The sequence below is a fragment of the Neophocaena asiaeorientalis genome, unplaced genomic scaffold, assembly GCF_003031525.2.
Source record: "Neophocaena asiaeorientalis asiaeorientalis breed wild unplaced genomic scaffold, Neophocaena_asiaeorientalis_V1.1 scaffold423, whole genome shotgun sequence".
Taxonomy (NCBI): domain Eukaryota; kingdom Metazoa; phylum Chordata; class Mammalia; order Artiodactyla; family Phocoenidae; genus Neophocaena; species Neophocaena asiaeorientalis.
Window position 1 is genome coordinate 968,665 of NW_020174133.1, and position 13,985 is coordinate 982,649.

Consider the following 13,985-nt stretch of genomic DNA (forward strand, 5'->3'; position numbering starts at 1 on the left):
TTTTGCGGTACGCGGGCCTCTCACAGCTGTGGCCTCTCGCGTTGCGGAGCACAGGCTCTGGACGCGCAGGCTCAGCAGCCATGGCTCATGGGCCCAGCTGCTCCGCGGCATGTGGGATCCTCCTGGACCGGGGCACGAACCCGTGTCCCCTGTGTCGCCAGGTGGACTCTCAACCACTGCGCCACCAGGGAAGCCCTGGCTCTACTTTTAATACCTACACTATACTACCTTTCACTATGCTAATATACTGGGACAAAGAAATGTATAAGGTAATGAATTTTATAGCATTCTTTGCCTGTCATTTTAAGACCGCTCTTTTTCTGTTATTCTTTCCATGCTTGCCTCTTAATCAAGGAACTTTAGTCAAAACTTAATTTCAGTAGTGGGATTATCCCCACAAAGTCACTCATACTGTTGCCATAGCCAACTCTATGTGGGTGGCTAGTTAACTCAGAATGTTTTATTTAATGGGACTTCATGGCACTGATGGACTCCTTAGTTCCAGATAGTCGAATGGTAAATAAAATACATGCCTTGTGCCTGAGAATTGAGGCACTGTGGCTGGGTCACTGCAAACCTAACCCTTCTATGGCCGGTAAAACACCCAATTCAGAGGACATCTTGATGAGATGGCATCATTTTTTTTTTAATATATAATGAAGGATAAAACTGCTCAGTTATTTTCTGAAAGCAGTTGATGTAGTGAAATGTGCATAAGCTTTATATCCAGGTAGATCTGCATTTGAATTCTAGCTCTACGGCTTAACTTGGCTTATCCTGTTTAAGTGGGAAGAATGATGCCTTCCTGACAGGTAAATTGTGAGGATTCAGTAACATAATGTGCATAAAGCTCCTCACAGAGTGCCTGATATGTACTGAATGCAAAAAATGTCTACTTCCTTCTCCTCCCCAGTTTTCTTAAAATAAGGTTAGTGGGTGCTCTTCCAGTTACTGTTTTCAATGGTATCATTGCTCGCTCTTCCTCCTTCTGTGGCTCCTCTATCCGAGTTGAACACACTGGGGACTAGGGTGTTGGCCTAGCTTTTAACTTCATCCTTGGAGTGGAATGTCATAGATACCCCTATTGTTTTCCATGTAGCTAGTCACCACTAGCAAAGTGCTGTAATGCTTCGGGATGATACTTCACTTTTCCTAGGGTTTCCTAAATGCCAATTATTTGGAGTTTGTCTGGTGAAACTACTAAACAATTAAAGGAATGATTCTTCTTGCATTGCTCCGTCACCCTCAGCCGCCTTGGGCTATGCAATCTACTTCTGAGCTTGGAACCCGACTACTTCCACAGTTTTCGTGGTACAGTGAGTCAGACAGAGTGAGAATTCAAGGATTAAGATACCTTTTTGTGTCTCCAAACTGAGCTCATTCTATTGACCAAAACCTTTTCCTCCTCTGTTCTCTATCTCAGTTAATAGTGTTTTTCCATTCAGTCAACCAAGTCAGAAACCTCAGTGAAATTTGATACTTCCCTCTCCTTCGTTTCCCATACCCAGGCAGTCACAGGTCCAATGAGTTCTCTTTCTGAATTTTCTCCTGAAGCCTTTTTTTTTTCCCTCCATTTCCAAATATATTGGCTAATATTACCGAAAAATCCAGGGAGTGGTATTGCTTCAGGAATGGCCAAATGTAGGTGCTTAAACAAAAGTTTGTCCCTCAGAGTGAGAGAGTGGCATGGACATATATACACCACCAAATGTAAAACCAATAGCTAGTGGGAATCAGCTGCATAGCACAGAGAGATCAGCTCAGTGCTTTGTGACCCCCCTAGAGGAGCGGGAGGGAGGGAGATGCAAGAGGGAAGAGATATGGGGATATAAGTATATGTATAACTGATTCACTTTGTTATAAAGCAGAAACTAACACACCATTGTAAAGCAATTATACTCCAATAAAGATGTTAAAAAAAAAAAAGAAAGTTTGTCCCTGTCTGTGTGCTCTTTTTCTCGATGTGTTGGCTTCATTCTCAGGCAGATTTTTCTTTTTTTTATCTTTTTAAAAAAATTTATTTATTTTATTTTATTTATTTATTTTTGGCTGCGTTGGGTCTTGTTGCTACGCATGGGCTTTCTCTAGTTGCAGCGAGTGAGGGCTACTCTTCGTTGCAACATGCAGACTTCTCATTGCGGTGGCTTCTCTTGTTGCAGACCGTGGGCTCTAGGCACGCGGGCTTCAGTAGTTGTGGCTCGTGGGCTCTAGAGCACAGGCTCCATAATTGTGGCACATGGGCTTAGTTGCTCTGTGGCATATGGGATCTTCCTGGGCCAGGGATTGAACCCGTGTCCCCTGCATTGGCAGGCGGACTCTTAACCACTGCGCCACCAGGGAAGTTGCAGATTTTTCTACAGGATAACCCTTGGCGACTTCAAGTTTAGCAATCCAACCAAAAAGAAGACAAAATCAATCCCCATAGGTATAGCAAAAGTGAAAATTCTGGGGCTGACTCTTTTTGGACTGACTTATGTTCCTGTTCTTGTAATCAGGGTATGGAATATGTTGCTCAGTCAGGCCTAAGTCAGGCCTAAGCCCAACCCTGGATCCTAGGGTAGGGTGATATTTTCTTGGGACTTCATGGACCAGATTAAGTGCCAGAGGGGTGATTCCCCTGTGAAGAATCATTATTCTGTTACCAAAAGAAAGGGACATGAATTCTGGGCAGCTATAAACAAAATTATTCACTAAAGCCTTTATTATTTCTCATTGTGGATTCTCTCAGTAGCCTCCTGACTAAGCTCCCAATCTGAGCCCAGTCCCCCTATTCCAAGCAGCTTCCACATTGCTACCAGCTTAATTTTTCAGAAGCAAAGTTACTCTAGTATTTTGCTCAGAAATGTTCAGTGATTTCTCATTGAAAATAGAAAGTCAAAACTTCTGTGGTATTCAGTGTGAAGTTTCCAGTTACAAAACCATGGCATTCACTCACTCACATCTCCTTCCTCACCATTCTGATACTTGCTCCTCTAAATTCCCTGCATTGCCTCCTTCTTTGCCTGGAGAGCTCTTATTCGTCCTTTAAATAATGCTCCTTTAGAAGTCATCATTGACCTGCCCTTTTCTATCTCTCTTATTACAGCACTTCTCACTCTATAGCATTTTTTAAATGTACGTGCCCCTTTTCCCCACTGCATTCTGAATATCCGAAGAGGTGGGGACTCTCCCTCTTTAACCACCATAAGCCTGGTGCCTAGCACAGTGCCTGACATATGGTTGGTGTTCACTGAATATTTATTTACTCAAGGAATGAAAATGGTAAAATTTGGTCATGCTTCTTATGGTTGGGCAGGTGTCATTGGTTCTGCAAGAGGATCACATGATTTTTGAGCAATCCAAACTGCTACTCCAATTATTAGTACAATTCTTCCTCCCCCCGCCCCCCCACAGGAACCATAAGCTGAAGCTTTTCTCAGTATCTACCCTCCCCACAGCTGTTTCTGCTTTTTTATACTTACTTTATCACTTCTTCCATAAATGAAATTTTTTTCCTGTTTTTTATTTTGTTTTGTAATCTTTCCTCCATAAACAACCTGCCTTGGTATTTATAGACCAGCTCTGTCCAACATGATAGCCACTTAGCCACCTGTGGTAATTTAAGTCTCAATTAATTAAAATTAAATAAAATTTTAAAATTTCAGTTCTTTAGTCACACTGCACAGACTTCAAGTGCTTAATGGCCACAGTGGCTAGTGGCTGCCATATTGGACAGCACAGATACAGAACATTTCCAGCATCACAGAAAGTTCAATTGAACAATGCTGCTGTAGATTTAAATCTGCATTTTTCAGGAAAGAACTGCAGCATGCTTACATGTTTTTAGTTCCTCTGGATCAGGCTCACTTGAAGTGTAAACTACACTTGATTAGGAGGAGAGAAGATTATTAAAGGAAGTCATCAATAGTAGTGAGTAAATAGGAACTTGGCAAACTATCTCTCAAAGTTTGTGGGGCCATATCCTTTGACAGTGAAACTCACAGGAACCCTGCTGGATTGTAGGACTGAGAGATGATTGATTTTTTACTAGAAAACAGCAGAATCCCATAATTTCTTAAGGGTTCTCAGACAGTCTCCCGGTGAGCTCTCTCATTTGTATACTTTTGAGAAGAAAGCAGTAATAGTCATATTGCCATTCCTCTTCACCCACCTCCCTCCAAGACCATGAATTTATTTTTGCCTCCTAACCTCCTAAGGAGTCCTTTGAGAGTTTTAGATTTTCCAAGGGTGGTTTTTTTTTTTTTAAAGATTATTATTAAGAGGAATGGTGTATTGACAGCATGTGTTATGGCGTTTCTAACAAAAAAGTTGTTGCAGGTCAGATTATTTAGAACTTCTTGGGAGAAAATTGTACTAGAGCTGAACCTTAATCCCTGAATGGGACAAGAAGAGAATCACTCCAAGTGGAAAGGTTTCCATGGATACAGTCATGAGAGTAGGTATGAGGTTAGCATGTTTGCATGTGGTAGAGAGAGAGAGAGAGAGAGAGAGACTATATTCAAATTGAGGAGTACTGAGCAGGATGGAGAATTTTTGAACTCTGTACTAAGGAGTTTGCATATCACCAGTGGTAAGGTTTCTGACATAAGGGATTTTCCTACCTTTTGTTAAATCTACCCATGGTTGAAATTCAAGAAATTTAGTATCATTAAAATTTAGTATGATTGGTGCCAATGGTTAGGTTCTCCTAAGTGCCCCAGAGCTGAGAGCTGAATAATAGAGTCAAGTATGTTTTTTCTATAAGCATATTGTTTATTTGAAAAGCATCATAAATATACTACATACTCTACAAGTTAAAAACTGTATAACTAAAAACAGAAAATATGGAGCCAGGTAAGAAGACAGTTAAACGCAAATTAAACGTGGTAGTTTCTTGCTACCTCAGTGTTACCAATAATTATTTCCCGGGACTTCCCTGGTGGCATAGTGGTTAAAAATCTGCCTGCTAATGCAGGGGACATGGGTTTGATCCCTAGTCCAGGAAGATCCTACATGCCGTGAAGTAACTGGGCCTGTGCGCCACAACTACTGAGCCTGCACTCTAAAGCCCATGAGCCACAACTACTGAGCCCGCATGCCACAACTACTGAAGCCTGTGTGCCTAGAACCCGTGCTCTGCGACAAGAGAAGCCACCGCAATGAGAAGCACCCACACTGCAAGGAAGAGTAGCCCCCGCTCGCCACAACTGGAGAAAGCCCGTGCAGAGCAATGAAGACCCAACACAAACAAAAATAAATAAATAAATTTATTTAAGAAAATTATTTCCCTAGTTAGGTTTTTCCCTACTTTAAGAATGAACCCATTACTTCTTTCCAGGAAGTGCTTTCTCCATTAAAAGTCCTAGGTGCTTGCCAGACCACAATCTTTCAGCATAAGATGCCTTTGATACTTGAGTATTTAAAAAATCCTTTATGGTATTTTCCAGCTTCTGGTTCACTAACTTTGTTCATATTATTGACCTTTCTTTAATTGCTAGCCTCAAGGAAGGCTGAAATAGTTCCTCTCTTCTCTACATTCCCCTTATATAACCAAAAGTAACCACTATTAACATATCACTGTTTCTCTCAGTATATTTATGTTAAGATCATAAATATAATTTTACATTCTGTTTTTTATACTTTTACATACTTTCATTAGTTTTGGAAATTGTTCCTAATCAAAAATTTTATTGGTTTCATGATATTCCACATATGGGTATCACATACCTCTCCTCACATTTCAGGGATCAAATCATTACCTGACTTGCAACAACCTGACCTTCAACTCTGGTCTCAGGTAGATACCATATTACAATGCAGATAACTGGCATACTGTAGATGGGATATGCTAATAAGTTGAAGCTGTTTCCTTTTATTACTAAAAAGAGTCTTGGGGGTGGAAGATATGCCAATATATATTTCATGCATTGAATCTCATTTTACAATTGCACAGTATTTACTATTTATTTACTATTGATTTCACTTAATTTTAGTTATTAGTTTTATATTAGTTATATGGTATAACACTTCTTTAAAAAATAACATTTGCTTATAACTTTACTGTTTTAACCTGAGTGTTACTTCTAATTGTGATTTGGCAAGCTTAAGACTGAGTTGGCATTTAGGGAAACTTTTTCCTTGGGTATGCTTATTTGAGTTGCTTAAGCAATGCCTGTTCCTCTTCAAAGAATGTAGTCAAAATCCTCCCAAAAGAAAATTGGCAGGACTTTATTCTGAGATTGGCTTTGCTGTTTGCTGTTTGTGATAAATAAATATGATTCAAGTAGAGATGGATTATGCTGTCCCTTGCCACTCGAGCCTAGTTCTTCCTTGACATAGGGTAATATGCTTAGAAAGACTTGCTTTTAATTTATGGTGGTTAAAGAAGAGCACTCTGTATACTTGCAGAAGTGGCCATACAAAGGGCTGCTTTGAGCCTAATATAGTCCTTGCCTGTGCCCAGATGAAGGTTACATGTGAATGCAAGATGATACAATCCAAATAATTATTACCAAACAGGTTTAGCCTAGGAAAGACTGACCTCACTTGCTAACAATCTGGGTAAAGAATGAGGAGGAATATTTTATTTCTCATGGTGATCTATTTATTTGCATCTAAGATTCAGGTATGAATGGATTAATCCAGCCATTGTGTATGGGCTTCAGTTGAACTTAGTATTTCAGCTCTCTGAAAATGATAACAGTATCATTAGGGTAAAGGATCCTAAAAAGTAAAGACACTAAACAAACTAGCTATGTAAATCAAAAAATTTTTAGGACTTCCCTGGTGGCATGGTGGTTAAGACTCCACCTGCCAGTGCAGGGGACACGGGTTCGAGCTCTGGTCCGGGAAGATCCCACGTGCCGTGGAGCAACTAAGCCTGTGTGTCACAACTACTGAGCCTGTGCTCTAGAGCCCGCAAGCCACAACTACTGAGTCTGCGTGCCACAACTACTGAAGCTCATGCGCCTAGAGCCTGTGCTCTGCAACAAGAGAAGCCACTGCAATGAGAAGCCCGCGCACCGCAATGTAGAGTAGCCCCTGCTCACCGCAGCTAGGGAAAAGCCCACGCGCAGCAACGAATACCCAATGCAGCCAAAAATAAATAAATTAATTAATTAAAAAAAACTTTTTAAAGTTTACTTTTCATCTATATGAGCATATACCAAATATAGACGGTTTGGTACATCTTAGAGTAAGAGCCACCTTCTTTTGTAGCTGTGGTATCTCAAGGGCACTTCATTTGGGGGAAGAAAATTTCTTTAGTTTGTACAGAAGTTGTTAATAGATCTGAATGCTCAAGGTTTCTAGGGTTTCAATGCTCTTTGTAAAATTTTGGAATCAAAGCCCTAGGATGATAGGGTACTTGGTGTCTACTTTCAGGATTTATTATGATGTTCTTTGTGTCTTTTTTTTTTTTTTTTTTGCGGTACGCGGGCCTCTCACTGTTGTGGCCTCTCCCGTTGCGGAGCACAGGCTCCGGACGCGCAGGCTCAGTGGCCATGGCTCACGGGCCCAGCCGCTCCACGGCATGCAGGATCCTCCTGGATCGGGGCACAGACCCGTGTCCCCTGCATCAGCAGGCAGGCTCCCAACCACTGCGCCACCAGGGAAGCCCTATTATGATGTTCTTTGACAGTTAACCTTGTAAGATCAATACAGAATGAATCAGAACACAGATATGCAGAGTCACTTGAGGAACCAGACTGGCTCTCAGGCTTGCACCACTTGATTGTAACCTGTTGGAATGTAAAACTGTCTCAGTCAGAACAGGCCAGATGCTTCCTGAGGAAGCATAGGAGATGGAGAATCCCTGAAGCAAAAGCTGGCAGTCAGTTGGCCTCTGTGGTGGCAGTTTCACAGTACAACAATAAATGGCCTTTTAATGACCACCTCAGTCCTGTGTGCATCTTAGTTATCTTGGAATATCTCCCAGGACTGGGTTAGAAATAGAACAGGGGAATGGCCAACAGGTATATGAAAAAGTGCTTCACGTGACCAATCATCAGGGAAGTGCAAATCAAAACCACAATGAGATATCATCTCACACCTGTTAGAAGGGCTAGCATCAAAAAGACAAGAGGCGGGCTTCCCTGGTGGCGCAGTGGTTGGGGGTCTGCCTGCCGATGCAGGGGACACGGGTTCGTGCCCCGGTCCGGGAGGATCCCACGTGCCGCGGAGTGGCTGGGCCCGTGAGCCATGGCCGCTGGGCCTGCGCGTCCGGAGCCTGTGCTGCACAGCGGGAGAGGCCGCAGTGGTGAGAGGCCTGCGTACCGCAAAAAAAAAAAAAAGACAAGAGGCAACAAGTGTTGGCGAGGGTGTGGAGAAAAAGGGACTTTTGGTGGTATTGTAAATTGGGGCAGCCATTATGGAAAACGGTATGGAGATTTCCTCAGGATATTAAAAATAGAATTACCGTATGATCCAGCAATTCTCCTTCCGGATATATATCCAAGGGAAACAAAATCACTCTCTTGAAAAGATATCTGCACCCCCATGTTCATTGCAGCATTATTTAAAATAGCCAAGACATGGAAACAACCTAAGTGTCCATTGACACATGAATGGATAAAGAAAATGTCACACACACACACACACACACACACACACACACACACACAGAGGAATATTATTTAGCCATAAAGAAGGAAATCTTGCCATTTGTAGCAACATGGATGGACCTTGAGGGCATTATGCTAAGTGAAATAAATCAGACAGAGAAAGACAAATACTGTATTATCTCACATATGTAGAATCCAAAACATCCAAACTCATAGAAATAGAGAACAGATTGATGATTACCAGAGGCAGGGGATGAGGGGGTGGGGGAGATGGGTGAAGGTGGTCCAAAGGTACAAACTTATAAGTCACTTTGGGGGTGTAATGTACAGCATGGTGATTATAGTTAACAGTACTGTATTGTATATTCGAAAGTTGCTAAGAGAGTAGATCTTAAAAGTTCTCATCACAAGGAACAACATTTATAACTGTGTGAGGTGATAGATGTTAACTAAACTTACCCTGGTAATCATTTCACAATGTATACATATATCAAATCATTATGTTGTATGCCTTAAACTAATATAATGTTATATGTCAATTATTTCTCAATAAAACTGGGGGGAAAAAAGAAATAGACTCAAATGTTTAATGATATAAGGTTAAAAAAGCCTGGTGTCTCCCAGTTTGAATAAATTCTTGGTCTCAAAGCCTTCAGAGGAGAAAACCAGAGTGAGATCCATTTGGCTTTCCCCTTTTAGATAATACTCCTGTACCAGACCTAGCTTCATTCATTTTATTTTATTTGTCTGCCTTTACTCTCTTCATCCACTTTTTAAAAGTGGCTCAGAAAGTGTACAAAATGTATGAGAGTTACAAAGGATTCCAGTTCAGAGCCCTCCTACCCTAATAGGTATTTAAATGATATTAAAATAGTTATAGTGAAAGTTCCTTGAAGAAATTATAACCATTCCCAGGACTGTCCTTGAAGAGGAAAGAGTAGTATTCTAATAAGAAATGAAAGGGCTAGATAAAGTGTACAACATAACAATTGGGGGCCCAAGAGAAGGAGTTTGACACCTCATCTCCTCATGTTTTCCTTATCCAGTTTGATTCTGTGTATCCAGTTCTTTTCACTCAATTGCAGCTGGTTTTGAATTTTTATTGGGTTGGAAGCTGTGTTGAGAAAATGCTGGGAATTGGAGAGGAGCCTTGACAATCATCTAGGGCAATAATTTTCAAACTTTTACACTAAAGTACTTCACATGGTCCAAGGGAATAAGCCAATAGTTGATTGATTTGGGGACATGTCCTAAGTGGCTCAGTGCAAGCTTAAAACATTTTGTCTCAATTTTAGGTTAAAAAATTAAGGGGGAAAATCATGGGCAATTTGTATTCTTATCCATAATATTTGTGTACAGATATATGTACTTAGTACTGGAAATATAGTTAATAAAAAGTTGTTTTTGGCTTTTTTTTGACAAAAGATTTCTGGTTTTCAGCAAATGCCCTCATCTCTTTATATATTGCCCATGTAATGTCATTGTCCAGAAACGGATCTTAATGGGTCACACTCCTAGAAACAGGGTTATAGGCTACTTACATGAGGATGGAATGATAGTAGATGAAGATCACCTTACAAAGCACAATATGCCATGTAAATATGAGGGCTTTATATATATATGTTTGTTTGTTTGTTTATTTATTTTGGCTGCACCGGCTCTTTGTTGCAGCATGTGGAATCTTTAGTTGCGGCATGTGGACTTCTTAGTTGCAGCATGCAGACTCTTAGTTGCGGCATGCGGGCTTTTTCGTTGTGGCATGCAAACTCTTAGTTGCAGCATGCATGCAGGGATCAAACCCAGGCCCCCTGCATTGGGAGCACAGAGTCTTACCCACTGGACCACCAGGGAAGTCCCAATATGAGGGTTTTAAAACAAAATCTTAGTGTTCTTTACAACTTCAGTCCTCCCAGAATTGGGTCTTATACTCAAGTAAAAAATTAATAGGGGAGAGAATGTTAGGATGTGGGGCAGGAGGCTTCTTGTCTTAGACTTTCTTTGACGTGATCAGGATCAGGTACAACAAAGTAACTAACCATTGGTATAATTGATGCCCTTGCAGGAGGGAGCACTGGCAGTTGCTGGGTAATTTGAAGACTACTGTGGAGGGTTTAGTATCAGCTAACAGCCCCAATGTCTGGTCCAAGTATGGTGGCCTGGAGCGGCTTTGCAGGGACATGCAGAGCATCCTCTATCATGGGCTCATCCATGACCAGGTATGTAGATCCCTTCTTTTCTTTTTGTACCAGATTGGCTGAATCACTTGTTGGAAAGAAATAGTTGCATTAAGTTGTTGGCAGGGAGAAGATGAAGGCAACTAGTCTCTGAGCCCTTGAGAGCAAGACTATAATACACGATAACAAGGAGGAGGATAAGGACAACGATGATGAATCATTGAGATATTCCTCTTAAGAGTATCCTAGGACGCATCTGAGAAATATTTACAGGATATTGTCATTTTTAGACTATGCTGTGAGCATCACTTTGTTGATAACTTGTTGATGCTTGTGAGTGATAGTTTTAGTTATAGCTTACGTTTTCTTCTATGTAAACTTTATTGATGTTGTTTCTTTTCCTAAGTATCCTCAAACACTCTAATAAGCTTTGAGTATTAAAAATGAGTGGAATCTACTAACACTCGATGGTTTCTGCTTTAATTCTCAATGGCAGTTACTCCAATGTTTTAAATAAGGTTTGGTTCTGGATAAAATTGTCAAGTGGGTCATTGGATCTGATCCTCCTACTTTTTAAAAATCAAACCTCACAAATATGTGCATAATTTGTGTTCCCAAACACTCATGCTGTTCCCATGTAAGGCCTTAGTATTCTTTCCTGAAACTCTTTTTTTCTAAGCCAGGCTTGTCTTTCTTTTTTAATCAGAATTTATTCTCAACTAGCAGTCACACTGGAAAAAATTAATTGGTATTAAGATATTCATAGTTGATAGGATTTAATGTGGTACCCTCCCTTCTAAAAATATGTATATATCACCTCTGAACAAACTCTTTAAACTTGCTGAGTTTTTTCAGAATTCAGTGGAAAAGTTGGCTTAGGTTAGATTTTCTTTATTCAGAGTAAGTTCTAAAAATGAGGCCCTCTTTCTAAAGAATTTTGAAGATATGGGGAAATTTTTTATCCTTTAAAGAGCTGAATCTTGATGGTCATCATTATTAAAACCTCATTCCAGGAATTTGGAGGCAACATTGTATAGTAGACTGACAGAAGTCTTTGGAATCAGACAGAACCTGGATTGAAATTGCTCAGGTCCTTGGGCGAAAAAATGACATGGTAGTAATAATTATGGATTTTTGAGTCAGACTGCTCTTATTTTATCTCAGCTTCACCACTCTGTGGTATTGGGTAAGTTACATAACTGTTAGTGCTTCTGTTTCCTCATTTGTAAAATGAGGCGGTAACACTGGTATGTACTTCATAGGATTGTTGTGAGAATTAAATGAGATAATACCTGAAAAAGCTTTAGAAAGTGTAGTAAGTTGTCTGTCAGTCTTAACTATTAGGTGATATTAACTTTTTTGAGCCTTTTCTCATCGTTAGAAATGTTGATAATATTATTTATATCATAATGTTTGATGGAAAGGTTAAATGAAATGGCATACAAATTTGCCTAGCACAGTTCGTGGTACATAGGAAATAATTAATAAATGTTCCCCTCATTTTTTTTTAAGCTTCAAGTTACATGTTGTCCTATGAAAAAAATATGACCATTGGAATTTACAAAACAAATAATTTAACCCACTGCAATCTGGTTTCTGCCCTTACCACTGTTGTTCTTGCTACTGAAGTTTAAGTAAGTCCATGTAACCAAATCCAGTGAACATTTCTCCTTTGAGCACTGTCTTGTGTTCTTCACTGTTGAACATCATCAGACCTTGCCTTGTACTGCATTATTCCAATGTTATGGAGACCTTCTCCTACCTCTGTGATCACTCTTTCTTAGTTTATGTCCGTGGAATCTCTTCCTCTCGGATTTTAGTTTTTAATACAGTCCAGTCCTATGTCCTTATCTCTTATTACATTGTACATTTTCTGAAACAGTCTCCTTCAGTCCTATGTCCAGTCCTATGTCCTTATCTCTTACTACATTGTACATTTTCTGAAACAGTCTCCTTCACTTGCGTTGTTTTAACTGTCACCTATACACTACCTATCCCCAGCTCAGACATCTCTGCTGAACTTCAGATCCACAAGACTAGCTGTCTGGCTATCTGCTATACATTATCATCTGGCTGGCTGTCCTATAGGCCAAGTACAACATGACCCAAAACAAACTTACTTTCTCTCATAAGGTTGCCCTTCCTCCTGATATTTTTAATACTGATCTGTGGCATTGCCAGCTACTCAGTCTCCCAAGCCAGAATTGGGAACCACGCCAACATGTTTTACAAAAACCCAATACAAGTTTCCCAGACTGATGACCAAGATAGCTACCAGATTAGAGGCACTGTCATTTAGTGGTTAAAGTACTTTCATCTCGATAGCAAAAAAATTTCTTTTCTTGGCTCTATTACTCATTTTACATTGTCATCTGGAGTAATCATTTTACTATATTTGAAGACAGTTTTACCATCTGTGCCAGAAACAGAGTATGTGTCATGATGAAATAGTAAAGTCAGTGGAATTCCCAAGTGGAAGATGCTTGGTAAATACAACACAATATTATTGTTATTAGTAAGTAATAAGATCTGTGAAGGTACCTGCTCAGCAGAATGAAAACTGTTAAAGGATACGGTCACCTACAAAACAGCAGTAGTGTTAGTAAGTGCAAGCAGAGCAAACCAGACAAATCTGTCATACACACATACATTTAGCAACTACAGGCTCTAGTGGGAAGAATTAAAGACAAAAGATCCATACCAACTTCACTGCTGCTCAGTTCTGCCTTGTAAAGTCCTAAAAATTAAAGTCTGTATTAAAGACTTGTTTTTCCTTTTCATTTCCTCCCTAAAGATTAAGGCTTTCAAAGGCTTCTGGCTGCTGTGTCATCAGGAAGCTATTCTGGGTGTTGTGCTCTTGGAGGGGGGAGGGGATACAATGATTCATGCTGGCCATATCTCTTCCGTGCTTTCCTAAGGATGTGTTATGGAATGTGAAGTGTATTTTTTTAAATCACGCAGGGCCTTAGGAAACTCTAACATCTTGACCATATTCTTAGAGGGATCTCGTTTTCCTTGACATCCTGCATCTGGGCTACCTTTTAGTCTTTCCATAACGCAAGGTATATTTGATAACCCCTTCTCTGCTGCTTAGAAACGTGGAGACGCTTAATCCCTGAGATTTCTCAGCTGACTAGAAGTGCAAAGATTCCCCCCACCTTTTCCAACACTAAGAAGAAACCTGTACTTTGCAGTATAGATGGCCCAATTTAAAAAATAGCAATAATAACAAAAAAGACCTCTGGGTAGATATATATATATATATATTTTT

The 13,985-nt window shown here is 40.2% G+C and overlaps 1 protein-coding gene across 3 annotated transcripts in view; it reads left to right on the forward strand.

The window, feature by feature from the left end:
• The window catches only part of RUBCN (rubicon autophagy regulator), a 66,150-nt gene that overhangs the window by 12,275 nt on the left and 39,890 nt on the right, over positions 1 to 13,985 (forward strand). For all 3 annotated transcript variants that reach the window (XM_024754749.1, XM_024754747.1, XM_024754746.1), the window contains exon 2: positions 10,603 to 10,756. In XM_024754749.1, coding sequence (XP_024610517.1) covers positions 10,718 to 10,756 — 39 coding nt within the window. In that variant the 5' untranslated portion in view covers positions 10,603 to 10,717. The remainder of the gene's footprint in view (positions 1 to 10,602; positions 10,757 to 13,985) is intronic.